Here is a 27,808-nt window from a genome sequence, read left to right as displayed (position 1 = left end):
TGGAGATGCCGGGGATTCAACCTAGGACCAAAGCAGGTGTTATAAGCCCTGGGACATGGGCCTTCCCTTTCTTTCATGGCTCCTCAGCTCCATGCTGGAGACCCTGCCCAACCTCAGCTCTCCCCAGGCCTCCTGTCCCTAGAACGGACACAAGCCAATGCTAGGAGGTCATCTGACACAGCAGGAAGACCAATAGAGCCAGAGCATGGAGGAAATCGGCTGAGGGTATCTTTCAGGCAAGAAGGAGGGCAATAGGCCTCGAATGCAGCACGATTGAAAGCGGTCCTTGAGGCACAGGACTTCCGGGGGAGGAACTTGGCGGACTGAACACCTTCTGTCAGCAGGTTGCTGGTGGAGATTATTACATGGCGATTGATGATAACCAGGCATACATTTGGCTATCAAATTCACTCTAGAGATAAGAGTGAACAGGAGATTAACCTCTGGTGCTCTGAAAAAGCTGTGTTCTACGTCGAGAGACCAAGAAGCTGTCAGTTCCTGGGAACGTGGACAGGGTTAAATGACTTATGAGCAGAGGAATAAACATCTTGCGCAAAGCCACATAAGAGCCCTAATGGGCATAGGGTCTGCAAAACCCTCCCTTTCTCTAATTATATCTGAGATGGTTATAATTTATGACTGAGAGATGTTTCTCTGTCTGCCGGTGGAAATTTACATCTGGTGGGCAAGCTACTTTCTGGGTTTAAAAAGAGTCAATCATTAAACCACTGAAGGCAGAAGAAAAAGCATGCTCAAATTGTTTGAGCCAAGGAAGTTTTAAATGATCAAGGGATGTTAAGAACTTTTATTTTAAATTCTCTGTTTTCAGAACCAAAGTGTTGCCTTGAAATCAAAAGTAACTTTGCCACTCCATGCCTCCTTTGTGGGAAAGCAATGTGTTTTGAAAAGAGATAATGTTGTGAAGAATTTAAGGTGGAGACAGGAGATGTAATAAGACTGAATTGCTAGTAAGATAAAAGACATTAGGTTTTGCAAATACACTGTTGGACATTCCAGTGACTGATGGCATCCTTCAGCAAATATTCCGGGTCAGCAGCCTGACATGGGGTAAGGCAGCCCATCTGTTCCCAGGCCAACGCGCACTGCCAGCCCAAGGCCTCTTACTTGTTGTGCATATAAGCAGCATGCTGGTAGCTGTCCTTCCAAGAGGACATGCATGAGATGCAGCCATGGAGAGTCTGCCGGGTAGAGTTGATGTAGCCCTCAAAGAGCCGGTCCAGGGAGATGTCTTTGCAGCACATCTGGATAATTTTGTTGCTCATCTAGGGAGAAGTCAGGAGAGGCCACTTCAGCACCACCTCCGAGTTAATCCTTAGGATCACGAACATCTAACCTGTGGCTGGACTCCATCACTCGTCGGCTCCAGTCCACATGACCAATGGTCAGGGATGTTGATAATTGTAGTATAACAACAGCAATTGGAAAGTTACAGATTAGCTACCACTGTTTTAGACAGACCTTAAAAAACAACTGATATTGCCCAATGTTCCCATATGGCAATTTTCCTCTCATATATGTTACCAAGCCTGCCCATGTCCCTTATCATGTGTTACACGCTAACTCGTGTGTCTACACATGATAACACAGAGATATATTTTTGGAGATCTTTTATCCAGAGTAATTTGATTTTACAGTATTTAAAAGCATTTATATTTAAAATATCTCTTGAACAGTAATGGCATATTTCAGGAAGTTGCACTGCACCCCAGGCAATTACCGTATTTTTCGCCCCTATAGGACGCACTTTTCCCCCTCCAAAAATGAAGGGGAAATGTGTGTGCATCCTATGGGGTGAATGCAGGCTTCAGGAAGCTTTCCGCAAGCCTTGGCAGCCCCGCGGGAGTTCCCACCGGGCTCCCAAGGCTTGCGGACAGCAGCCTGCAGCCCGAAACCTGGGGAGCGCAACGGAGCGCACCCCGGGCTTCGGGCAGCTCTCCGCAACCCTTGGGAGCCCGGCGCGACTTCCCGCCAGGCTCCCTAGGCTTGCGGATAGCAGCCTGTTCTGGGGGCTGGGGTCGGGGGAAGCTTGGGCTTCCCCTGCCCCAGCCCCGTGCCTGGGGGGGAAATCATTTTTTTTCTTTATTCCCCCCCCCCAAAAAAAAACCCCTAGGTGCGCCCTATGGGGCGAAAAATACGGTATTTCAAATTACTTGGAGGTCGGGGAAGGTAATAAGCAGAGCCAGAGAACTGGGTTTGAAAGAAGAGATGTTCATCATTGAGAACACCAGAATGGCATTAAGGAAAAAACGGCAAATGAAATGTAATGTTTCCAGAAGAATAACTCGGTTAGCAAAATTGTACAAGGCTTAACCATCCTACTCTTGCCTGGACCAAAAGCATATGCTTAGCTTGCTTCTAGGCTAGAGACAGGCGGACAAGCAGCCTGAAGGGGAGAGCTTGGTTAGACATACCAGGGTAGCTCAGATACAAAGGATTTGGGCCACACAAGAGCAAAAAGATCGTGAGGTTTGGGATATGGAGAAGAATGGAAGGAACAAAACTTTGATGACCACCAGTTCCAAGGCAAGGAGAAGGAGAAACGGCGAAGGGTTTTGGGTCAGGGCTGTGGAGCAGGTCAGAGCAGCTGGGCATAAATTCCTGGGTGGCTTAGCCTCCCTCAGAAGCCCAGACAGACTTTTGCTATCTATAAACATTTATGCTGTTATTTTAGGCCGAATTTTACAGCTTGCTTTGGACGTTATTTGCACTAGTGAAACCTGTTTAGAAGGAAGGAAATGGTCTCGGTTCGAATAGAGAAATGCAGTCCTCACCTTTCTGAACAGGGCTGTGATTCTCTCTCGGGTGTTGTAGTACGGGGAGTTGACCCACACAATGCGGACGAGGCTGATGAGGTGAGGTAACTTTTCGGGGATGTTTTGGGGGCGAAGGGTGGATAGCTCCTGGAACGGTTCTTTCAGGATGGAGAGGAATCGGAGGTTGGACTGGGCCTGCTCTGATCCATCCTGCAAAGCAACCACAGAGCAATAGAGCAGGACTGAAGCAGGATCCGTGCCCACACAGACAGGGCTCAACCTCCTCCTGAATCCTTCCCATGAAGGAGAGGCAGACTGGAGGAAGGGCTTGGTGTGGAAGAAACTGAAACCCCCTTTCCTGTGACAATTCTCACCCTGCCCTACCCAACCTGCACCCACCTGGATCTGTTTGGCAAGCCGCTGGAAAGGGGTCACATAGGAAGACTTGGAAAAGGCCAGGATGGTTTCGATGTGCTTCACGCCCTGTTGGCAGAGCTGCTTGCTGATTTCGGAGAGGTCCGTACAGCGGTTCCTCCAGAACTCGATCTCTTCCAGCGGGCCTGAGCTCTCTCTGCTCTCCACAGCCTCTTGTGCCCTCAGAACCTCCTTGATCTGCCGGGTCCAGTGAATCATGGATGCTGGAACAACAGCAGCAACAGCAAATAAAAATAAAATAAAATCAGATGAGATGAGTGCAAAATATGGTCTGAAGCTCAACATCAAAAAAAGATCACGGCCACTGGGCCCATCACCTCCTGGCAAACAGAAGGGGAAGAAATGGAGGCAGTGAGAGATTTTACTTTCTTGGGCTCCATGATCACTGCAGATGGTGACAGCAGCCACAGAATTAAAAGACGCCTGCTTCTTGGGAGAAAAGCAATGACAAACCTAGACAGCATCTTAAAAAGCAGAGACATCACCTTGCCAACAAAGGTCCTTCTAGTTAAAGCTATGGTTTTCCCAGTAGTGATGTATGGAAGTAAGAGCTGGACCATAAAGAAGGCTAATCACCGAAGAATGGGTGCTTTTGAATTCTGGTGCTGGAGGAGACTCTGGAGAGTCCCATGGACTGCAAGAAGATCCAACCTCTCCATTCTGAAGGAAATCAGCCCTGAGCGCTCACTGGAAGGACAGATCCTGAAGCTGAGGCTCCAAGACTTTGGAGAAGACTCCCTGGAAAAGACCCTGATGTTGGGAAAGATGGAGGGCACAAGGAGAAGGGGACGACAGAGGACGAGATGGTTGGACAGTGTTCTCGAAGCTACCAGCATGAGTTTGACCAAACTGCGGGAGGCAGTGGAAGACAGGAGTGCCTGGCGTGCTCTGGTCCAGGGGGTCACGAAGAGTGGGACACGACTAAACGACTAAACAACAACAACAACAAAATCAGATGGCCCCCAGGTCTGCTAAGCTTCAGGAATCAACTCACAGTGTAGGCTCTGGGGCCTTTCACCCCTGTATATCTATCTATCTATCTATCTATCTATCTATCTATCTATCTATCTATCTATGCTTTGCCTCAGCAAGAAAGGTCCTGACCAGTTTTCATAGTAGCAGCAGTTGCCTTTACCGGCCATGTGTGAGGACAGAGAGTGGAGCCTAACCCAAAGTTGCTCAGTGAATGTGTGGGGCAGCCACACATGCCTCACCTGACGCTCAGCACGGTTAAATCCACCAGACTGGTGAACTGACTGCTAACAGCTTAACATTAAGGCATGGTTTGAGTTGCCTATGGATCAATGCAGTACACAGTTGGAAAAGAGAGAAGATCGCAGGTTAAGAGTCTCTGGACATGTGCTTAAAAACTGGTGCTTCACCAACGCCTAAAACACTTTAATCGCTGCAGTGCTTGAGCAGGAGTGGATATGTGGAGGGACCTCATGGAGTGTCTGCCAGAGAGAGAGAGAAGATCTGTCTCCACTCTGGAAAGCAGAAAAAGAATTCTGGGATATATCATGCTATGGCTTCACTGCACAGAGCCCCCTGGGTGGAGAATATACTCTTATACAAAGAGACAGGGCGAGTCACACAGAAATCAGGCATGTTCCTTGGGAGGGGGGTCGAGATCCCTCCAAGAGTACCTGATGCCATTTGCCTTCATTCTGTGTGAACGCACACTGTTTTGAGCCATGGCGGCGCCGTCAGGGCTTTGATGTTTTTCAAACTAACACCGCTCTCCTCCTGTACATCAGAAAGGAGAGGGAAACGCGGCAAATTCTTTGTCCCAGCCCTTCTGCACACGAGGCTCTGACACTTGCCTAAATGCGCCGCCATCCCTGCTCTTTAATATGGGACTTTGGCTGCTGCGCCTGGGCTCGTGCAGAAATTACCTTCTACTTTGCGGTCTGTTGTCTGATAGATCCCAAATGCATTGTGTCCAAGTGCATTCTGGGGGAGAGCTAAGAGGAGGGGGCCCTGCAGGTCTGAATCATAAAAGGGGCTCCCCTGGCTGCGGAAAGAGGGGGGAACAACACTTCCAGGTGCACGAGAACCCCCGGAAGAGGAAGCTGCCAAAAGGAGCCGCAGGGCCTCAGTTGTGGGGAGAGTTTGTGGCACCTGAAGCTCACCAAGTTTGCTGCTTTCCCCCCCGCTCTTGGAATGGAAGAGGCTAATAGCTAGAGAGCAGCCATCTAGGAAGAGTTAGTATCGCAGCGTGGAAGCTGCAGTCTCTGTGCCAAATTACAGGGGTAAGACAATCACACAGCCCAGGGATTAGAATAGCCAAGTATCTCTAAGTGCTTGATAACAGCTGAGGTTTTAGTCACACAAGAGACGACCCCAAGGTAGCCAATTGGATGCTTAACCCAAGCATGCATTGCCATGCAAAATATCCAGCCATGGGAAGATTTTAATGCGCGCGGCGAACATTGCAGGCTGGGCGCTGCCAACCGCACAGGCCTCTCATTATGGGACAATCATGTGAATTTCAAATCCTCCATCTGTCTATGGCAGTGGGGGATTTCTTCATAATGCTTTTAAACTTTGAAAAGGGGCACGCTCCACTTTTATGCGTTGGGGGGGGGAATATCCTATACTCAAATTCGGAGATAAAACAAGGCACAAGATGAACGGGTCGTCTCCCTTTGTGCTTTACGTGTGTGCCTGTGTTTTAAAAGCTACAAAATCGAGGAGAGATAAGAACGTTCTGGAGTCTATTCCCCCCACATGCCCAAATGAGCTTGGGCCATACTGAAGTGCTGCGGCGTTCAATCCAAAAAACGGGTCAATTAATGCCTGTTGTTACTAAAAGGCCTTTTTATTTTCCTTTGTTGCAAAAAGCCAACGGTAATGGCAATTTATGCAACGCCACAAGCGAGGCAGAGCGAACAAGGAGCCGCCTCTCCTGGACGCCAGAAGAAAGCCAAAGGCAGCGACAGCATGGAAGTGCAAACCACTTCACCCGTGTTGGGGCAGGAGATGAAGGAGGTGTGTCTGTTGACTCCCATTTCCCCGTCCTGGGCGCAAAGCTCTTCTCACCCGAGGCTAAAAAGGCTACAGAGAGGCCTGCAGGAGGCCATGTGTACATCCAGGCAGTGGGGAACTGCAGCCAGGCCCCAGATCCCTCAAGGGATGGAGCTCTTATAACAATATATCCCCAACCTGCTCCATCCAGATGTTTTGGACTCCAGCTTCCATCAGCCACAGCCAGCTATGGCTGATGGGAATTGTAGTCCAGAACACCTGGAGGGGCAGATAGGGGCAGGCTGCCGTCCAACACTAAAAATATACAGTGGTACCTCTGGATACGAACGGGATCAGCTCTGGAGCCCCATTTGCATCCTGAAGCAAACGCAATCCGTGTCTGCGGATCGCAATTCACCGCTTCTGCGCATGATGTCATTTTGACCGTCTGCGCATGCGCGAGTGGCAAAACCCAGAAGTAACGCGTTCCGTTACTTCCGGGTTGCCACAGAGCGCAGCCTGAAAATGCTCAACCTGAAGCAACCTCAACCCGAGTACACCTATGGCATTTATTTTTATGCACACAAGAATGTTTTGTGGGCCCACACCTTCAGAACAGGATGTCTGACATGTCCCTCACACAGTACAGTGGCTGAGGGGGCAACCCAGGCCCAGCAGGGCCCCCCAGTGGGCTCCCTCTGCCATTTGCATACGGAAGAAAAGGACTGAACAATCCCTGGTGAGGCACACCTTTGCCAGGCTCTGCTTTATTATTCCTAATAGAGACACACGCGCTGCATAATTCAGTCAACATCTTTTCCCCTTGTCCGTAGCGAGGTGTTCAATTGAATTTGCGCAGGGCGGAACAAACGAGCCGCTGCGCCGGATCTGACTGGCGATTTCTCTCGCCGGCGCTTCAGCCTTTCTTTTCTTTTCTGCCTGCGGGGCAGTAACAGAACCAGCAGCCCCTGGGAGACAAAGGGTTAGGGGCTGGGGCAATGGGATGGCGGGATGGGCCCAGAGAGACAAGCCACACAAGATGGCGGCGGGCCTGTCTCTTCAAACACAGGAGGCTGAGTTCAAAGCACAAAAGGAAGGTCCATATGGGGGTGCCGTGCGCCCCCACCCCCAGAGACTTTTCTCCCTGCAACGCGTGCCCCTGAGGTAATTTCTCCTTCAACCTGGCTCCAAAACCAGAAGTATTGGAGGAGAACAGCTGAGGGAGAAATCCCCTCAGGGACCACTGTGTCGGGAAAGCGGAGGGACAGTTGTGATGCCCCCCACCTGTCGTATGGCCACAAGTGGCAGCTCGGCCAGTGCCTTTTCTGCATTTAAGGCCTGCTCTGGTTCAGTTCTCAAGCCTCTCTTGGGCTCTGCAAGCCCCGGTTTCCCTTCAAAGGGGAACTCTGGGAGTGTGGGGATAAAGTGCCCCCCAACCCGAGAATGTCACTCAAAATGTGCACTAAGAGAGGTTACAAGAAGTTCCTGAGCAAAGGGGTGGAGAGGAGAGGAGAGGAGAGGAGAGGAGAGGAGAGGAGAGGAGAGAGAGAGAGAGAGAGAGAGAGAGAGAGAAATATATATATTGGGTTTTTCTCTCCTCTCTGCCCTGAGGCAGATGAATAGGTTGGAGCAGGCAGGTCGTGCCCTTTCCCTTAAGGCGCAGAGAGGGACCCTGGCAAGATAAGGAAAACAAAGGACAGAACAGGCCTCTCAAAGTGTCCGTACCCTGAAGGCTCAGGATGGGTAATGTGCCCATTAAAAACAGCAGTAAAATAAAACCAAGTACTGTGCATTTTTAACACCCAGAATAGCAAAGGTGTCCCTTGCTGCTTTCCAGGGGCTGTGCTCTGGCAAAACAATGGCCAGGGATGCCTCCCCTTGTGTACCTTCAAGTGCTGGGAAAAAGAAAATAGGTGCTCTGGGCTGAGCAGCAGGGACAAATGGAGGGCATAAACCATTTGTATTTTGGAGAGCAGCCCTTTGAAATATGTAGGATGCCAACTGGGGCAGGTTAAGAAGCAGTGGCCAGACCTGGGATGAAGAGATCCCATGAGGAATAAGGTGTGTCACAGCTAGCTGCCTTACATTGAGTCCAACCATCAGTCCACTTTGCTCAACGTTGCCACTTCTGCCAAAAAGCACAAGCTCCATTCTGCTCATCATGAAACATGACAGCTAAGGGTTGATATTTGCTCTTCCACACATACTGTGATATTATTATTATTTAGAGGCCCACGTGCGCAGAGTCAGAAATTGCCCATAATGGGGTAAGAAAAGGTAAAGGACCTCTGGACGGTTAAGTCCAGTCAAAGGCGACTATGGGGTTTCAGGCCGAGGGAGACGGTGTTTGTCCACAGACTGCTTTCAGGGTCATGTGGCCAGCATGACTAAATGCTTCTGGCGCAACGAAACACTCTGGCAGAAACCAGAGCGCACGGAAATGCCGTTTACCTTCCTGCTGCAGTGGTACCTATTTATCTACTTGTACCGGTGTGCTTTCAAACTGCTAGGTTGGCAGGAGCAGGGACCGAGCAACAGGAGCTCACACCGCTGTGCCGATTTGAACCGCCAAACTTCTGATCGGCAGGCCCAAGAGGCTCAGTGGTTTAGACCACGGCGCCACCTGCGGAAATGTTAGCGGAGGGTGGTGTTGTCCTTGAAGGAAGGGGCCAGTAAACGGAAAGATTCAATCGAGGACAGCCCACTGGTGTGGATAAGAAACCGCAGCACAGCTATGGAAAGTGAAAGACTTCAACTGTGTGCATGTGGACACAGAACAAATCAGATCTCGGAGCCTGTTTGTGAGATGCCATCCCTGTCTAAGGTAAAGGTAAAGGGGCTCCTGACCATTAGGTCCAGCCGTGGCCGATTCTGGGGTTGCGGCGCTCATCTCGCTTTATTGGCCGAGGGAGCCTGCGTACAGCTTCCGGGTCATGTGGCCAGCATGACTAAGCCGCTTCTGGCGAACCAGAGCAGCTCACGGAAACACCGTTTACCTTCCCACCGGAGCAGTACCTATTTATCTACTTGCACTTTGACGTGCTTTCGAACTGCTAGGTTGGCAGGAGCAGGGACCGAGCAACAGGAGCTCACCCTGTTGCGGGGATTTGAACCGCCAACCTTCTGATCGGCAAGCCCTAGGCTCTGTGGTTTAACCCACAGCGCCACCCGCGTCCAATCAACCCTGTCTGGAAGCACCCTTAGTGGTGAAAGCAGTGGGCTCCACGTACCTCGAGAACAAAACCACACACGGTTCTGATTTTGAGATGAAGGGCCAAAGTTCCTCTCCCTCCCACCCCACATTCTTATTCTCGAGATTTTTGGTGTGTGCACATTTCCCCTCAGCGTCACCACCACCAGCCCTCTTCCCTCAAACTAATAACAAAAGCAGGATTTTTAATAGATCCGAGGAGAAAAGGTGCTGGAGAGAAGGGTGAAGAATGATTCACCCCCACTAGCATCTTATACATCAGCCGCCTGCCTGTCACGAGGCCGCCTTCGGGGGGAGGAAGGGGGGCGGTGCTGGGAGGAGGGAAACTGGTATGACACATAATACATGAGGTTTATAAAATTGTGCATGATGTGCAAAAAGTGAAACTTTCGTAGGGTCACCCTATGAAACAGATCAGCGGAAGATTCAGAAAAGATGAAATAAAAGTCCTTCTTCCCATGGGGCATTATTTACTTCTGGAACTCACTGCCACAAGATTTCCTGCTTCTGCCGGTGGGTAGATGCCCTTTGAGGTGCCTTATGAATGCTTATGACTCAATAAGGTGCAGGGTTGTCTGTTGGCTTTGACGGATTTAAAAGGAAGATGGGGGGAAACCATGCAGAAGGAGAAAGCTACCAATGGCTACCCTTCAAGATGGCCGTGCAGCAGCCTCCAGGATCAGAAAGCTGGTTGCTGAGAACGGAATATTATTTGTTATATTTGTTGTGTTGTTGTTGTTGTTTAGTCATTTAGTCGTGTCCGACTCTTCATGACCCCCTGGACCAGAGCACGCCAGGCCTTCCTGTCTTCCACTGCCTCCCACAGTTTGGTCAAACTCATGCTGGTAGCTTCGAGAACACTGTCCAACCATCTCGTACTCCGTTGTCCCCTTCTTCTTGTGCCCTCCATCTTTCCCAACATCAGGGTCTTTTCCAGGGAATCTTCTCTTCTCATGAGGTGGCCAGAGTCTTGGAGTCTCAGCTTCAGGATCTGTCCTTCCAGTGAGCACTAAGGGCTGATTTCCTCCATAATGGAGAGATTTGATCTTCTTGTAGTCCATAGGACTCTCAAGAGTCTCCTCCAGCACCATAATTCAAAAGCATCAATTCCTCGGCGATCAGCCTTCTTTATGGTCCAGCTGTCACTTCCATACATCACTACTGGGAAAACCATGGCTTTAACTATACGGACCTTTGTTGGCAAGGTGATGTCTCTGCTTTTTAAGATACTGTCTAGGCTTGCCATCGCCTTTCTCCCAAGGAGCAGGCGTCTTTTAATTTCGTAACCTCAAGGGGAATTGCTGAAGCACACAGGTGTTACTGCATCTCCCGGATTACAGTGTCTCCTTTGCAAATACCAAACCCACAAAGAGGAAGCACTGTGGTGGCCTGTGCTGGGCATGGAGTCGAGGAAAGGTTTATGTCTGTTTGAATAGATCAAGCCTCTAGCTCTCATGGGCACAAGGGCAGGAAATGCTTTGCGCTCGCTTCAAATCCCACCACTTGGACTCCAAAACAGATCTCTAGAAGGCTGGTCCTTGGACAGGTGAAAGTCTCCTCAACAAATCGAAGGATCCAAGCAGCGCTTGAAGGAAATTTCTGGGCCCTGCAGCCATTCTCTTCTCTTCCGGACACATGGCAGCCTGTCTGCTCCCAGGCCTCCTAGTCATTCTCTCTCTCCCAGCCTGCACATCTCCCCCAGATCTTGCCAGCACAGATGGAAAAATGAATGCTCTAATAAGGAATGCTCTAAAAATGCAGAAAAGTGTGTGTTTGTGTGTGGGTCATCCCGGTGCCATTGTTTTCTCCATTTGCACATTGTGTTCTGTGCGTGGTGCAGAATTTAGATGGGAGGTGGGGTGGGGGAGTGGAGAGGAGAGGAGCAATTTCACCAACGAGGCAACCCGTGAAGGTAGGATGGAGGGCTTGGGAGAGGCCTAACCTGCCCCTGCCTTCCATTTCCTGACAGAAAACGCCTGCAGCAGAACTAACAACCCCACAAAGGGGCCCTGCAGACGTTCACAGCCTGACAAACCCGTTTTCTGTGATTGGGAATGATGGATGCAGCTCATATGCTGTGAGGGGTTAATTCACTTACAGTCCAAGCACTGCTGCTCGGCTGGCAAGCCTCTCGGTCAGGCTTCATCCTCCCCATCAGCCGTCTTCCTCTCCTGCTGATCCTGTTACCACCACTCCCCCCCCACACCTCCAGGGCCCAAGTCCCCAGAGATCCCCACTCACTCTCCAGCCGCTGAACCAGGGCTTTGTCCTTCAAGGCCATCTCCGTCTTGATGGTCAGGGACTCGATTGGGATGTAGAGGATGGTGCGGCCCCTCATTTTGGAGCGAGTGTCTAGAGAGGGACAAAGATGGAGAAAGAGTGACAAAGCAGAAAGGCACCGGTCTGGCAAATTGCTGTTTGTGGGGGGTCTTGGAGGGAGGGAGGGAGGGAGGGAGGGAGGGAGGGAGGGAGGGAGGGAAGGAGGGAGGGAAGGAGGGAGGGAAGGAAGGAAGGAAGGAAGGAAGGAAGGAAGGAAGGAAGGAAGGAAGGAAGGAAGGAAGGAAGGGGTCTCTCATAAGACACAAAACAGGAAACATGGTTTATGGTTCCTCAGCAGGGCGCCAACAGTCATGGCATTTGACATACAGTGGTACCCTGGGTTAAGAACTTAATTCGTTCCGGAGGTCTGTTCTTAACCTAAAACTGTTCTTAACCTGAAGCACCACTCTAGCTAATGGGGCCTCCCGCTGCTGCCGTGCCGCCAGAACACGATTTCTGTTCTCATCCTGAAGCAAAGTTCTTAACCTGAAGCACTATTTCTGGGTTAGCGGAGTCTGTAACCTGAAGCAGATGTAACATGAAGCGTATGTAACCCAAGGTACCACTGTACCTGCTACCGCACAGCCCTCTCCCTTGACCCAATGTCCCAAGCTATGCGGGAACGCAAAGCCTCATGGAAGTAATTTATGCAGGTGGCACGTTTAAGCAAACGTGCTCAGCTTCCCTAATGCCTTCCATAATAATAAGAAATGCAGGGATACATTCTGACATGCACAAGTTTAAGGGTGTTCGGGGGAAAGACCAAGGCACCAAGAAACTTTGAATACAAAGACACTACCAGGCATGGCCAAACTTGGCCCTCCGGCTATTTTGGGACTACAATTCCCATCATCCCTGACCACTGATCATGTTAGCTAGGGATGATGGGAGTTGTAGTCCCAAAACAGCTGGAGGGCCAAGTTTGGCCATGCCTGCACTAAGCATACTGGCAGCCATCTGATGTGTAAACCTAGGCAAAAGGCTGGTTGTTTTCTGTTGGTCAGGTAGCCACCTGGTAACCCAGGAATGGACCAAGACATTTTGACACCTGAGGCGAGACACAAAATGGTGCCCCACCCCTCCCTGGCCAGGGATGAAATGGTGAGTGGAGATCTACATCAAGATCAAGGGGGGAATAATGATCTACGTGGGTAGGAGGAGTCTAGCAGCATCTCCGATCCACCAAGAGATGGGCGTAGAGGTGGCATGGAGGGGGGAGCTACTGAGGAGACAGCAGATCCGGCCTCCAAGCAGCACGCCACAGTCGTCGCTGCCGGCAATGCATTCCTTGGAGAATAGGACGGCCTTCTATAACCACTAGCTGTGGTGCTGTGATGTCAGAGCAACATCCCACCTGCTCAAAGGAAAGGTGCCAGCAATAGAATATTGAGAAAGGGTGCAACTTCTGGGGGAAACCTCCTCTCATTACCTAACAGGGTGGGTAATGAAATATCAGCAGGAAGAGCTCTGAGGCTGAGAAACTGTGGGCCAGGCAGCCATGATGATGTGCATTAGGGAGTGTGAGGTGTACTGAATTTTGCAGATTGACTCAACTATCATATAATTTTAGAGTTGGAAGGCACCCAATGGTCATCTAGTCCAATGCAGGAATCACAGCTAAAGATCCCTGACAGCTGGCTATCCAACCTCTGTTTAAAAACCTCCAATGAACACCCTCCAAGTTAAACCATCCCACTGCTGAACGGCAATCACCACCATGCTCAGTTGGAATCTCCTTTTTTGATCTGGCAAATCTTTAGAGGGAGGTCTTAGTTAGAACTCAGTAAAATGGCAAGCCCAGCCCTACATAAAAGTCAGATCCAGGAAGGGAGGAGAGCAGGGAGTCCTACCTGTGAGAGAGGTCATAAAGTGATAAATTTCTGAGAAAAACTCGTTCTTTATGCTTTCGGGCCAGGTTGACTTGCGAAAGAGCTGGGGGAGATACACGGCGTTGAGATTGCGGATCAAGGAATCTATGTAGGGCTTCCGGACGGTGCCAAACTGGACGACCTCGTGGAAGTTCTCTTCTGTAATCTCTGCGTTCTCTTGGCGGATGAAGTAAGTGAGCTGTTTCTGCTCCTGCGGGGACAATGCTGAATTAGAGATGGAAGGATCATCAGCAGAAACGTATCCTAGTGACCTCCAGCCCTGGGAACAGAGCTTCTAAACTGCCCTGAGTCTAGTCTACACATATTTTCAGTGCCCAGGACTGAACCACTGGGGCTGATTGATGCCAGAGTGTCTGTTACAGCCCCATAACTGCCACATCCGTCCACAGCACAGGTGCCTGCCGCAGAGACTTGTTCCAGAGTGCAGGCAAAATGCCTCCAGAGAATAAATTGGGAGTAGGCAGAGGTTGAGTGGCAGGTTGTCACAAACAAACATGCAACCTTTTGCTTTTAATTAAGAACTGGATTCCCCACTGCTTTTTGGGAAACATGAGCCTGGGGATCTGGGGTAATTTAATCTGAGATACAGAACAGCAAAGAGACCAACCTTCAGAAGAAGAAAGACTGAAACAAAGGTAGCCACCTTACGCCCTATGCAGGCAAACACCTTGTGGGCAAGGGATTAAAAAAACTCCTGATACAATCTGGCCAGTTGGAAACCTACTAATAAAGTATCAAAGGCTGGAAAGGTCCCACTTATTTGGAGGACCTGGGAAAATCAGGATCAGTGGCTATTGATAGATGGGGCCTCTAGGGCCCCCAGAGTCTGTCAAGACTGGCCCGTATGGGCAGGGGTACCTTTACCTTTACCTTACCTAGGTTCAAAGGCAGTAAAGGTAAAGGTAACGGTACCCCTGCCCGTACGGGCCAGTCGTGTCCGACTCTAGGGTTGTGCGCCCATCTCACTTAAGAGGCCGGGGGCCAGCGCTGTCCAGAGACACTTCCGGGTCACGTGGCCAGCGTGACGAAGCTGCTCTGGCAAGCCGGCACCAGCCCAGCACACGGAAACGCCGTTTACCTTCCCGCTTGTAAAGCGGTACCTATTTATCTACTTGCACTTTGACGTGCTTTCGAACTGCTAGGTGGGCAGGAGCTGGGACCGAAGGACGGGAGCTCACCCCGCCGTGGGGATTCGAATCGCCGACCATACGATCGGCAAGTCCTAGGCGCTGAGGTTTTACCCACAGCGCCACCCGGACTATATCACTGAATACTAGGTGCCGAAGGCAAAGAAGAGGGGAAAACTCTGCTAGTGGGCTTCCTGGAAGCATGAGGTTGCCACCAGGCTAGATGGATCAGATTCAGCCCCAGGGCGGAGTGCTCTTATCCTTTTGCACTGTGGAGGAAATGGCAAACCTTCCCACATTGTTACCCCTACCAAACACACAGAGGAGCCTCTCAGGTGGTCCGTGACAGACTGAGCAAACCAACCTGGTATGGCATGACCGGCTCCACTTTCAAGCCGGCAAAGTCGTCAATGTAGAAGACAAGCATCTGCTGGGTGGGGTCCTTCAGAAACTGATCCATGGCGGCCTTGTGGTCCTCTGTCCACATCTCATCTCTGAGGCCAGACAAGGCGATCCGGCTTTCAATGCAGGGTTTCTGAGTGAAAAGGGAAAGAGGCCAAGCTCAAGCAAAGGGAGGCAGAGCGTGCGCATCCGACAGGACAAGCCGTTTGCAGAGACCGCGTTGGATTGCACTGTCTTCCCCCCATCCCATGTGTTTAGGAGCAGGACTGGGAACCATACAAGCCCAGAGCCTGGCCTGCTATTCCAGGGCATCAGACTGAGTCTAAGGTGTGAGCGGCCACACGAGATGACACCAGTTCATGGAGGTTGTCGCTGTAGACTCCTCCAGTTTAAAAGCAGCCTACCTCTGAATCGGAACAAACTAGACGGCATGCAAAAATCGGTGCATGCAATTGTTGTGTCTGATTCTTGTTCTTTAAATAGCAAGTGTTGGAGTGGGGGGGGGGTGCTGATCAGGACAACACCATGCAGGGAGGGCGGGCGGGGACTCATTCCCTTCCACATCCCAAGAACAGCAGCCACTTCGGGGGCAATTTTCATCAGGGCTGTGGGATGCAGGGGGTGGGGGAACGGTGAAAAAACATTTCCCCTCCTGGCATGGTCCTGATCATCCTGCCCTACAGGCTCCTATTTAGGTAACAAAAAAATCAGGCACACGCTTCCCGTACCATTCAGTTTGGCTCCCCCAGCCCTGCAAGATGCGGGGACAAGCCTCGCCCCCAAACCCGTCACTTTCCGCAGTTCAAACCCCCCACCCGACCCCACCCCGACGCATATGAATCATGCGAGTCACCAGCGGGGCCTGCCTCGTGAAAACTGGGAGTCCAAGACTCACAATCTTCTTCCGCCTCCCCTTGTTCAGCCAAACCCCCACCGGGGCACTCAAAGAGGGAGAGAGAAGAGGGCTAATTTGTTAAGATGATTGCAAGACAGTCACTCCAGAGAGCTTCCGCAGATCATGGCGCTCAGTCATTAAGGCAACACAGTTCCAGGCGCAGGAAAAGGTAAATGGGGGGGAGGGGAAGAAAATTAAGGGTAGGAGCAGTGCAGACTGAAAAAGAAGGAAATGGGGAGTTGGGCAGTAGACACTCTTTGGTCCTGGAGAGAGAGAGAAAGTGTATGTGTTTTTTTCAAAACGCATTAAGACTTCTATTTCTCATTCCCAAGAGCTTCTCAAAGAAGAACCTGGGAAATCAGGATCAAATTAGCATAACGTCTGGCATGGAAGCATAGAGCCAGATGTTCCTAGCCCAAATGTGACAAAATTGTGGAAGGTTCCATGCAGGCACCCACCCGCTTTCTGGTCTCCCGTTCAGGGCGTCTCTGTCGGAGGAAGGATCTGGGCCTCGCAACAGCCGGACGTCACCTGAGTCAGAAAGGCAACACTTCCCTCCGGGAAAGGCATCCTCTCCCTTTGGCATCGACAGCTAGCCAAAAGCAGAAGGGAGTCAAATGCAGGGCCAGGAATCTTTGGCACCTGCAGCCTTGGAGAGGGTCAGAAGTTGCCCAGCCAAGGGGGTCTTTCTGCTGGAATGAGACAGCTGCTTCCGTGACAGGGTTTGGGATAGAGAAACAAGAGGCAGACAGAGAGAAAAGCACCTGATCCGTAACTCTTAAACGCTGAGGGCAAAGAGACCTGGAGGTTCAGTCTTTCTCACCACCTGTTTCCGCCTGCACAGACTTCAGCTACGCAGGAATAGTTTAAAGTTTTCAAGGGTGGCAAGAGAATCAAAAAGACTGGATCTCTCTCTCACAACTTACCAAATCCGCCTCTTCCTCCACAGGGCTGGGAGGGATAGCCAACTCCTCCTGGCTCTCTTCCTCCATCTCGTACAAGGATACCGAAGTAACATCTCCTAAGAGGAGGGCAAAAGGCAGAGAAGCAGAAATCAAAAGTGCACCCAAGGACTGTGGCATCTTTGGGGCAGACATGGTGCCAGAAGTTTTCATACCTACGGGACCGCCTCTCCCGGTACGCCCCATGGAGGGCCTTAAGGTCCATAAATGGCAACACCCTAGAGGTCCCGGGCACTAAGGAAGTCAGATTAGCCTCAACCAGAGCCAGGGCCTTTTCAGTACTGGCCCCGACTTGGTGGAACGCTCTGTCTCATGAGACCAGGGCCCTGCGGGATCTGATTTCTTTCTGCAGGGCCTGTAAGACAGAGTTGTTCCTCCTGGCCTTTGGCTTAGAATCAATTTGATTCCCTCCCCCTCTTTCTTTTTCCTTTCTCCTCCTGTGATGAGGCTGCATTTTAATGTTTTAATGTTGTATTTTAATCTTTTTTTTAAAGCTGCATTTCAATCAACTTGTTTTTATTATCAGTTGTTAGCTGCCCCGAGCCTGGTCTTGGCTGGGGAGGGCGGGGTATAAATAAAAATTATTATTATTATTATTATTATTATTATTAAAGCTGGCACAGCAGAAGGGATCTACGGGTCTACACACCTTTCCGACACAGTCCTCCCTCTCACAGGCCTTGCTTGTACCAGGCAATTAGTTGGGGGCAACTCCTGTTGAATCCCAGAGTCTGAGGGTTCAAGGAGACCACCTAATGCAGAACACACACTAGCCCCCTCTTGAGGAAGGGTCGCCCACCCCAGCCCCACACAGATCCACCCGGCCAACCCAGAGTCATCAGCACAGCTCTGTAGAAAGGCACTCACTCAGGAAGTTTAGTACGGAAGTTTTAGGAGGAGTCCAGGAAGATGGTGGGTTCATCAAGAGATCTGAGCACTCAATCCTACTAGGGAGGATTAAAGGTTTTGGGGTTTTTTATGAGAGACAGAGCCAAGATGCGCTCTTGAGAGGACACTTAAGGGCAGAGGTTTCCATCAAGTCAAACCCAAGAAGCCTTACACAGAGTCAGGCCATGGGTTCATCTACCTCTGTACTGTCTACACCAGGGATGTCCAAAAGGTCGATTGTGATCTACTGGTAGATCCCCGGGAGGTTTTGGTAGATTGCGATCGATCGTTGGGTCCCTTTAGCGTTGCTAAAATCGATTCCAGCCCCGCCCCCTCGGCCCGCCCTCCATTGTTGGACGATCTGCAGAACGGAAGAAGGAGTTAGCAATGTGAGGCTGTTTGTTGGTGAGCGGCTGTTCTTCCTTTTCCGCAAAAAACCTTAAAATCAGGGCTTTCCTCCTCCCTAAAAAAAGCTGAACAACTTTAACCTGAAACCCCCCAAAACATTGCTTTCCTTCCCCAAAAAAGCCAACAACTTTGACTTGAACCCCCAAAAACAAAGATAAGATAGATCACCGCCAGTTTTTAATTCTGTAAGCAGATTGCAGTCTCTTGGGAGTTGGCCACCCCTGGTCTGCACTAATTGGCAGTCACTCTGTCGAGAGAAAAACACAAAGGGCAAGAAGATCTGTGAAAGAGCATGGCTCTCAGGACCGAAAGAATGAGGAGACATGCTGTGTCACTGGGCAGTGGCCCTGGGTCATTAGCAGAAGCATCACCCCCAGGCTCCACAGGGCATTAAGAACAACACCTAGTGTGATGGCGATTGGAAACATCTTCCTAAGAGGATTGGAGGCAGTTTCTGCAGACCTGACACATCTTCTCAAGAAGTTGGTGGCCATCCATAAAAACATAAGAAGAGTCTGCTGGATCAGGCACGAGGCCCATCTAGTCCAGCGTTCTGTTCTCACAGTGGCCAACCAGATCCCTGTGGAAAACCTGCAAGCAGGATTCAAGCACAAAAGATCCCTTTCCTCCTCTGGTTTCCAGCAAGCATTGCTGCCTCCAACTTTGATAGGGGGTATGTATTCAAGATATATCAGAGTGGTTGCTAAGGCTCCTCCGTCCCACCGGCTCCTGCAGGCTCCTGCTGACGTTCCACACAGGAACACAGCCAGCAGAAATACTGAATGAACCTCCAAAGACTGTAAGTCTTGAAAGCCTGATCAAGAGAGCTTAACTTTAAATCCCGTAGGGGAGGGAGGCAAAAGTCCAGGGATGAGTGCTGAGCCAAGTATACAGAGCAAGATCACGTGCGGAAGAGGGAGGGTGCAGGAGGTGGTCCCATGATTTTGCAGAGAAACATTTAAAATTACAACACCCATAGCATCCAAAATCTGTTTTTATTTGTTTAGTCGTTTAGTCGTGTCCGCCTCTTCGTGGCCCCTGGACCAGAACACGCCAGGCCCTCCTGTCTTCCACTGCCTCCCGCAGTTTGGTCAGACTCATGCTGGTCGCTTCGAGAACACTGTCCCACCATCTCGTCCTCCGTCGTCCCCTTCTCCTTGTGCCCTCCATCTTTCCCAACATCAGGGTCTTTTCCAAGGAGTCTTCTCTTCTCATGAGGTGGCCAAAGTCTTGGAGCCTCAGCTTCAGGATCTGTCCTTCCAGTGAGCACTCAGGGCTGATTTCCTTCAGAATGGAGAGGTTTGATCTTCTTGCAGTCCATGGGACTCTTAAGAGTCTCCTCCAGCACCAGAATTCAAAAGCATCCATTCTTCGGCGATCAGCCTTCTTTATGGTCCAGCTCTCACTTCCATGCATCACTACTGGGAAAACCATGGCTTTAATTATACGGGCCTTTGTTGGCAAGGTGATGTCTCTGCTTTTTAAGATGCTGTCTAGGTTTGTCGTTGCTTTTCTCCCAGGAAGCAGGCGTCTTTTAATTTCGTGACTGCTGTCACCATCTGCAGTGATCATGGAGCCCAAGAAAGTAAAATCTCACACTGCCTCCATTTCTTCCCCTTTTATTTGCCAGGAGGTGATGGGACCAGTGGCCATGATCTTCATTTTTTTTATGTTGAGCTTCACACCAAAATCTATATACTAACACAAAGAGTCAATGGAAAACCGAGAGAATGGACTCAAAAACCTACTATGGGAAGATAGGTATGATCTGAGACCTGGTGGGATGAGACATGATTGGAATATGGAATATTGCTCAAAAGGAACAGACCCATCAGAGAGGGAGAGAACAGTAGCTTTACATGTAAATAATAAATACAGCTGTGCAGAAATCCATGGCTCAGTCTTGTTGAAAGCACCTGGGTAAGAAGAGAGGAGAAGAAAGCAAAGTGAGAGTGTTGTGGCAACATCCTGCAAGCCACCCAACTAACCGGAGGGCAAGGGTGTTGTTTTCCTGGAAGAGATCACAAAACATTCGCACGAGGCAAACTGTGGCAGAGACGAGGAGCTTGCAACCATCCGGACACCTGCTGAATATCTAAATCTGCACTACAAATCCACCGTCCAATAAAACCTTGACTTCCTCAGCTGACAACATCGTTCCTCAGAAGGTGAAGCGAGGAGCAAGGGGGGGGGTCCTGCTATCCTGGAGTTAATCCTGACCAACGGAGAAGAACGATTTGATGAACTGGAAGTGGCAGGAACCTTGGGGGAAAGTGACCGTGTCATCTTTGAATTTATGATAGCGAGGGATGTGAAAACTGAGCGGAGTCAGACGCAGAAAGCTGATTTTAATGAGCTCGGGGGAAAGTTGGTGAGGTGCGTGGCCAGGGATTCTGAAAGAGGAAAGGAGTCCAAGAGGGATGAGAGATTCTGGAAAGTGAAAAGTTGCTGGTTCAATCACTAGACCAGCCGATAGCTCAGTCGGTAGAGCATGAGAGTCTTATTCTCAGGGTTGTGGGTTCAAACCCCACCTGGGACAGAACATTCCTGCATTGTAGGGGGCAGTGCTAGATGATACTAGTGTTCGCTTCCAACTCTATGATTCAATTATTCTATTTCACTGAGAAGGGGGGAAATGGGAGAAATCTAAAGAAGTCGGTGTGGTTGCTCAGAGATATTTACTGACCAGCTTTCAAAGCAGACTCCACTCTGGGTAAGAGCAACACTGGCTGCACCCACACTGTCCAGCTCATGAGTTTGGATTTGATATCCTGCTTTATCACTACCCTAAGGAGTCTCAAAGCGGCTAACAATCTCCTTTTCCCTTCCTCCCCCACAACAAACACTCTGTGAGGTGAGTGAGGCTGAGAGACTTCAAAGAAGTGTGACTGGCCCAAGGTCACCCAGCAGCTGCAGGTGGAGGAGCGGAGACGCAAACCCGGTTCCCCAGATTACGAGTCCACTGCTCTTAACCACTACACCACACTGGCTCTGCACCCTTTTCTATGGTGCAATAGTAATTTGGAATACGGTGTGCAGTTTGCATTTCAAGGATGGCCATTCGCCAGGGACGTTGTGGTTGCATCCTGCACTGCGCAGTGGGGTTTGAGTAGATGGCCTCCTAGGTCACTCCCGGCTCCATGACACCCAAGTGCGCCGCAACCACATAGCAAGGGCAGAGCAGCAGTGTGAACGACTCGTGCCAAGGAAGGTACGAAGCGCTCAGGGCCACAGGCACAGTCAGTCCTTCCCAATCCAGCTATTTTGGGCAACTGGACCCTGGCCTAAAGCCACCCGCAGAGAGATTCCAAGGGCAACATGGTAGACTGCAGCTCCCCACGGTCCCGGAGGCCCCACAGAAAATAAGGGAGGCGAAGGAAATAAATTCATAAGCAGGCGGCGTGCTGAAAACCAAAGGGCCATCGAGAATGCAGTCGGCATCAAACTGAAAGACATTTGGAGATTGCAGGCAGCTAGGATGGGCGGTCTGAGAGGTGCACCCCAAGACCCCCTCGCAATACCATGCAAAGATCGGTGGGGAGGGGCTGCACACCTCTTGAACCGCACGTTGCTTCATTCACACACAACCCGCAATCGCTGTCAGGCCCATCCTAGGGGATAAGGCTTTGTTCTCCGATGCAGATCAAGGCAGCTGTCACAGAATTCCAAAAAAGCTTGTGTTTATATATTAAAAACACTTAAAAAAAAAAGTAATAATACTTGGTTGCGTTTTGCCTAAAGGCTTAGAAGGCAGATGGGATCTGAGTGGCACTTGCAGGTGTCTGCATTCAGCACAAGTGTTTGAGCCTCCCTCTCTCCAGCGCCTGCCCCACCAATACCACGTTCCAAGCTCAGCGAGACCCACCCATGGGTGTAATTGCAATTAGGGAAAGGGAGGGGCGCATTGTTCCAAATTGCAAGGAGGAAGATAATTATTTCTCAGTGACACAGCTCATTTCTTGGCCTGCAGAAGGGTCCTGGTTCAGTCCCGGGCTTCTCCAGGTGAGGCTGGCAAAAGCTCACGCCTGAAACCCTGCAAAGCTGCTGCTAAGGCAGACAGGGGCAGCCTTTGGACTACAACTCCCATCACCCACTGAGCACCGGCTAGGGCTGATTTAAGCTGTGGTCCAAAACATCCGGAAAAGGCCAAGCTGGAAAAAAGCTGGTGTGGGCGATGCTGAGTTAGACCAATGGCAACATCCCATAGTCACTGCAGGGGGAGGGGACGGCACAGGTCACTAGCATTTTTCCCCACATGGAAAAAACACCCACCCCCACCCATGTTCCCACCCATTTAAAGTCAACAGGTATCCAGTTATTCATATATTTAAACGTTCAAATAGCGTTGGTGTTTTGCAATGGGGGAGGTTCCCCCCCCAAGACAGGGTTTTGCAATGGGGGGATGAGCTTCCTATGGGTCACCCAGCCAACCTGCCAACCCCCAGCATGAGACAACATGATGATAAGAGTGTTGGACTAGGAACTGGGAGAGACCAGGTTTCAAAACCCCACTCAGCCATTAAGCTCACTGGGCGACCTGGAGCCAGCCACTGCCTCTCTGTGTCCAACCTACCTCGCAGGGTTGCTGTGGGGATTAAATGAGGAGGGGGAGAGCTATGGATACCCCCTTGAGCTCCTTGGAGGGAAAGGTGGGATAGAAATGCAATAATAAAAGCCTCACACAGCGCCGTCTTGCCGCTTGGGGCCTCCCTGGCCTCAAAACTATGGCCTTGAAACAAGGATGGGTTTAGGAGGCCCATTAAAGGTAAAGGTAAAGGGACCCCTGACCATTAGGTCCAGTCGTGGCCGACTCTGGGGTTGTGGCACTCATCTCACTTTATTGGCCGAGGGAGCCGGCATACAGCTTCCGGGTCATGTGGCCAGCAGGACTAAGCTGCTTCTGGCGAACCAGAGCAGTGCATGGAAATGCCCTTTACCTTCCCACCGGAGCGGTACCTATTTATCTACTTGCACTTTGACGTGCTTTTGAACTGCTAGGTTGGCAGGCACAGGGACCGAACAATAGGAGCTCACCCCGTCGCAGGGATTTGAACCACCGACCTTCTGATCAGCAAGTCCTAGGCTCTGTGGTTTAACCCACAGCACCACCCGAGGCCCAGTTAGGCTGCCTAAAAATGGCTGTTTTCCTCATAGTTGATGGTCGACTAGAGATAAGTGCTCCTTCGAACTCACAGGCCTCTCGTCGGCAACACAAAGCAGGCAGCCATCTCCTTGGCTGGGCCTTTGCAGGCTCAGCTTTATTATTAATTATTATTATTATTATTATTATTATTATTATTATTATTATTATTATTACCCCGTCCATCTGGTTGGGTTTTCCCAGCCACTCTTTAAAGCTGGCTGGAGTTACTCTATTTTAAAGCACAGCTCTGGAACCCAGTTGGGTGGGCTCTAGCTGAGTGCAACAGCCATCTGCAGCATCCACAGGCTACAAGAACCCAACTTGTTCTGGCAGATCCCCTTCGGGTTTTGCATCTTTAGAGGAGCTGCTCAAAACATGAAAGTCTCCACTGGAAGTCCATCCCAGGCTCTCAAGACCCGCTCCGCCCTCCAAAAAAGCAAAGAGGTCTCTTGGCATAGGAACACTCGGCAGCAGTGCTTCTGGGAAGGCCCCAACTGCTCTGGGAGAGAGCTTTGAGGAACCCGAGAGACACTCACGACACTCCTTGCAGCCAGCCAAGAACACCGCACCAGACACTTAAGAGCTGTTGCATGGGAGATGGAGCATGCTTGCTCTCTCCTGCTCTGGAGGGTAGGACTCGAACTGACAGCTTCCAGTTACAAGGAGGGAGATTGCGACTCAACATCAGGAAGAACTTTCTGATGGCAAGAGCTGTTTGACAGTGGAACGGACCCCCTCTTAGAGGTTTTCAAACAGAGGATGGAAGGCCACCTGTCTTGGATGCTTTGGCTGAGATTGCAGGGGGTTGGACTAGATGATCCTTGGGTCCCTTCTGATTCTACAGTTCTATGATTCTCTAAGTGAGGGGAGAGGGCTGCTGTTGTGCTCAGATCCTGCCTGTGGGCTTTCTGTTGTGGCATCGGCTGGCTGCTGTGAAAACAGGATGCTGGGCTAGATCTAGCCCAGCTGATCTAATCCTGCTGTCAGATTCCTAAAGAAGAGTCCCAGCTTGTCAAGAGCTTGGTGACGTTTGGCCTCATCCCCTCCTCAGAGAGTCTAAAAGAGAGCTGGGTAATGCCCGGCAGGATCTAGTGCTCCAGCTGACATTCATTTGCACAAAGCCCTGCCAAACTCTGAGGGAACTGTACACACCTGGTTTTCAAAAATTCATGAAAATTCGGCTTTCAGCGTGCTCTGTGCGTGTGCTTAAGCATGGGTTTTGAAACCAGGACTGCGGCGTGGATCCTAACTGGCAAATCAAAAGAACCCAAACAGTAATTTTGTATTTCTTTAAAAAGAAATTTAAAAACCTCATGGATTTTAGGAGACAAGAGTTCAGCTCTTCTTCGGAACATTTGGAGTTGTCAAACCAAATTACAATTAACTTCCCCGTAAACCTGCTTGTGTGTCAGGAGTTGTCATGCACTAAAATGTGTAATAGTTATTGAAAGCGGCAGTTTGAGAAGGGTTTATTTTCTCCCCCATATTTCTCTCTCCTCCCCCCCCCCACACACCAGAGAAGGGCTTGCAGGAGATACAGAAAGGGAAGGCGGGAAGGAGGGAGGCCTGCCAGAGAGATTTCAGTGCCTGAGGCAGCATAACCAAATCCACACTCGATCAAGAGAATGGAAAGCTCTCCTTCTGGGAGCCTGATGGATGTGAGGCTGGCACCAGAGAACGCCTGGGTATAGCTGTCTGTTTTTTGCTGCGTTGTCCTCCCACTATAAAAGGACTGCTGCAACTTTCCCTGGAGAAGATCAGAGGACTGCGGGATGGCAGGCAAGGCCACCGCAGGCAGCCCCTGTGCTGGGATAGTGTGATGCGCAAAATTAACGCCGGCTCTCACCATATGGCAAGCCGGAGGAATATAGCAGCTGGCACAACTGGAACGTGAAAGCACAGACTCAGCAAGCAAGGAGCAGGAGAGGGGGGAAACTGCAGCAGGCGCGTTTCCCTCGGAGGGAGGCAAATCGGAGAAGAGTAGCTATGGTATACTGCTGCAGCGAACACATCCAGAGGATGTGGCTAGCTTTTGACCAGGCTTCCTCAACCTCAGCCCTCCAGATGTTTTGAGACTACAATTCCCATCAGCCCTGACCACTGGTCCTGCTAGCTAGGGATGATGGGAGTTGTAGGCGAAAAACATCGGGAGGGCCGAGGTTGAGGAAGCCTGCTTTTGACTAACTGGCCTTTTGCAGAGGAGATCCAATGGCCAAAAACGTCCTCAGAGCATGATGGGTTTCTGCAAAGAGAAGGTCTCCTCCAACTATTGGCACTAAGCGCCTGCCGCTGGCTTGCCCCCACTATGGAGGGGACCGATGTCACACGACAAGCTGACATGTCATGCAACATAACCACACAATATTGAGGGGAGCCCAGCCCGCTCCTTAAGAACTTGGGGCGGGGAACACGGTGCCTCAGCCCGTTGGGCCTCGGTCTGGCTGGCATGCCTGCCTCCCATCTACAAATGTGACCAAGGCCAACCCCTTTCCAAGACATTGTCCTGCCAAAGGGGCCAGAAGCCAGGTCCAAGGTAGATTTTTCCAGTCCGGCCACATTTCCTCCTGGAGGCAAGGGCCTGCATGCCAGTGGTGAGCAGGGCCAGAGGCAAAAAGTGGGCAGAGCAAGGGATGTAACAGATGAGGTTTACACACACAGCCCTCTCTCCCTCCTCCATCCAGGTAAACAGGAGCCATTATCCACCATTCAAGGACACAGTCCAGCCAGGCAAAAGCACTCAAGGAAGTGCCAAGCAGGGCCAATGAATGGCCTGGAGAGGGGGTGTGTGGCTTGGGGAAGGGCCTGAGGGTCGGACAAAGAGCCCTGGAGCCTTTGGATGTGAGGTTTTCCATCCCCACCCTAAACCCTAGGCGAGAGAGGGTGCCTCTCCTAGGAAAACTGGAAGATCTCATTTCTCCTTAAGGCTCATAGAGCTTTTTGCCAAGCGAGGTGTCTCTCCCAGGATTGATAACTCAATTGTTAACTAAACCCAGCTTGGGGAGACGCATGTCATCTGCTCTCCTCCTACTGCTGCCATCTGATCAGGGGTTACCTGCTATTGTTAACTGACAGACAAGGTCCCATCCTGCTTCCTTCCCTTCCCCCGCTCGCCACCACTCACTGCTGGAGGAGAGGCAAGACAGGGAGAAGGTGGGATGAAGAACAGGAGGCGGCCCCTGCAGGTGGGATCCCCAGGCAAGGAATGACCTTCATAGGGATGGGTGGGCTGCAAAGACGACACCCAAGACTGGCTCTCCCAGAGTGGGTGGGAATGGGGGGTCCTGAAACTGGTCCCCCTCCCCAGGTGCCATTGCTTCAGGTATTTTTCTCCCCAAACGGTTGGGGATCTGGGTATGTTTAGCCTGAAGAAGAGAAAACTGAGAGAAGATAGGATAACCATCTTCAAATATCTCAGGGGCTGCCGCATGGAAGATGGAGCAAGCTTGTTTTCTGCTGCTCCAGAGGACAGGACCCAAGTCAATGGATTCAAGAGACAAGAAAGGAGAGTCTGACCAAACATCAGGAAGAACTTTCTATTCTGTTTGACAGTGGAGTGGACTCCCTTGGAAGGTGGTGGACTCTCCTTCCTTAGAGGTTTTTAAGCAGAGGTTGGATGGCCATCTGTCAGGGATTCTGTAGCTGTGATTTCTGCACTGCAGGGGGTTGGATTAAATGATTTTGTGCTCCCTTCCAACCCTTCAGTCCCTTACAAGCCCCATTCCACCCTTGCACACACACACATTTTAAGCAAATCATATCTGCCACTGGAACCTCCAAAAGCTGCAGCTAAGAAGAAGAAGAAGAAGATAAAGAAGAATTTGGATTTGATATCCCGCTTTATCACTACCCAAAGGAGTCTCAAAGTGGCTAACATTCTCCTTTCCCTTCCTCGCCCACAACGAACACTCTGTGAGGTGAGTGGGGCTGAGAGACTTCAGGGAAATGTGACTAGCCCAAGATCACCCAGCAGCTGCATGTGGAGGGGCGGGGAATCGAACCCAGTCACCAGATTATGAGTCTACTGCTCTCAACCACTGCACCACACTGGCTAAGGGGGTCGTTGTAAAAACAACCCCCCCCCCCAAGGTAATGGGCCCAGGATGCTTCTGCCCCACATCTGTAACATGAGCACTGGGAACGTTGCTCAGCCTCCCATCTCTGGTTAGAGACGTCCAGAGCAAGACTGGCTCTCCGCCATTTGTTTGTGCCCCCCGCAGAGCGGCATGTCATGTGGCGCACGAGCAAAACCTGGAAAACTAGAAGCAGGCGCCACGGCTGAGTTCCCTTGCACACACATCGCAGGCATGTCATCTGTTTCACCTCTGCACCTCGGAGACCTCGGGAATACTCTCCTTTGAATAATATGCCTTAACCAGCTCTGGGAGTGG

At 50.7% G+C, this 27,808-nt stretch overlaps 1 protein-coding gene across 1 annotated transcript in view; it reads right to left on the bottom strand.

Annotated features, from left to right (window-relative positions):
- Positions 1-27,808, bottom strand: part of DNAH2 (dynein axonemal heavy chain 2) — a 136,916-nt gene that overhangs the window by 103,310 nt on the left and 5,798 nt on the right. The window contains exons 3-9 of the mRNA XM_081886657.1: positions 16,946-17,040; positions 15,087-15,257; positions 13,557-13,785; positions 11,629-11,739; positions 3,174-3,412; positions 2,793-2,984; positions 1,126-1,283 (exon numbers count right to left, since the gene is read on the bottom strand). Coding sequence (XP_081742783.1) covers positions 1,126-1,283; positions 2,793-2,984; positions 3,174-3,412; positions 11,629-11,739; positions 13,557-13,785; positions 15,087-15,257; positions 16,946-17,040 — 1,195 coding nt within the window. The remainder of the gene's footprint in view (positions 1-1,125; positions 1,284-2,792; positions 2,985-3,173; positions 3,413-11,628; positions 11,740-13,556; positions 13,786-15,086; positions 15,258-16,945; positions 17,041-27,808) is intronic.

The sequence above is a fragment of the Podarcis melisellensis genome (genome assembly GCF_964234715.1).
Source record: "Podarcis melisellensis genome assembly, chromosome: 13".
NCBI lineage: Eukaryota > Metazoa > Chordata > Lepidosauria > Squamata > Lacertidae > Podarcis > Podarcis melisellensis.
Note: the sequence above shows the minus strand (reverse complement) of the source record. Positions and strands in the feature narration are given on the sequence as shown.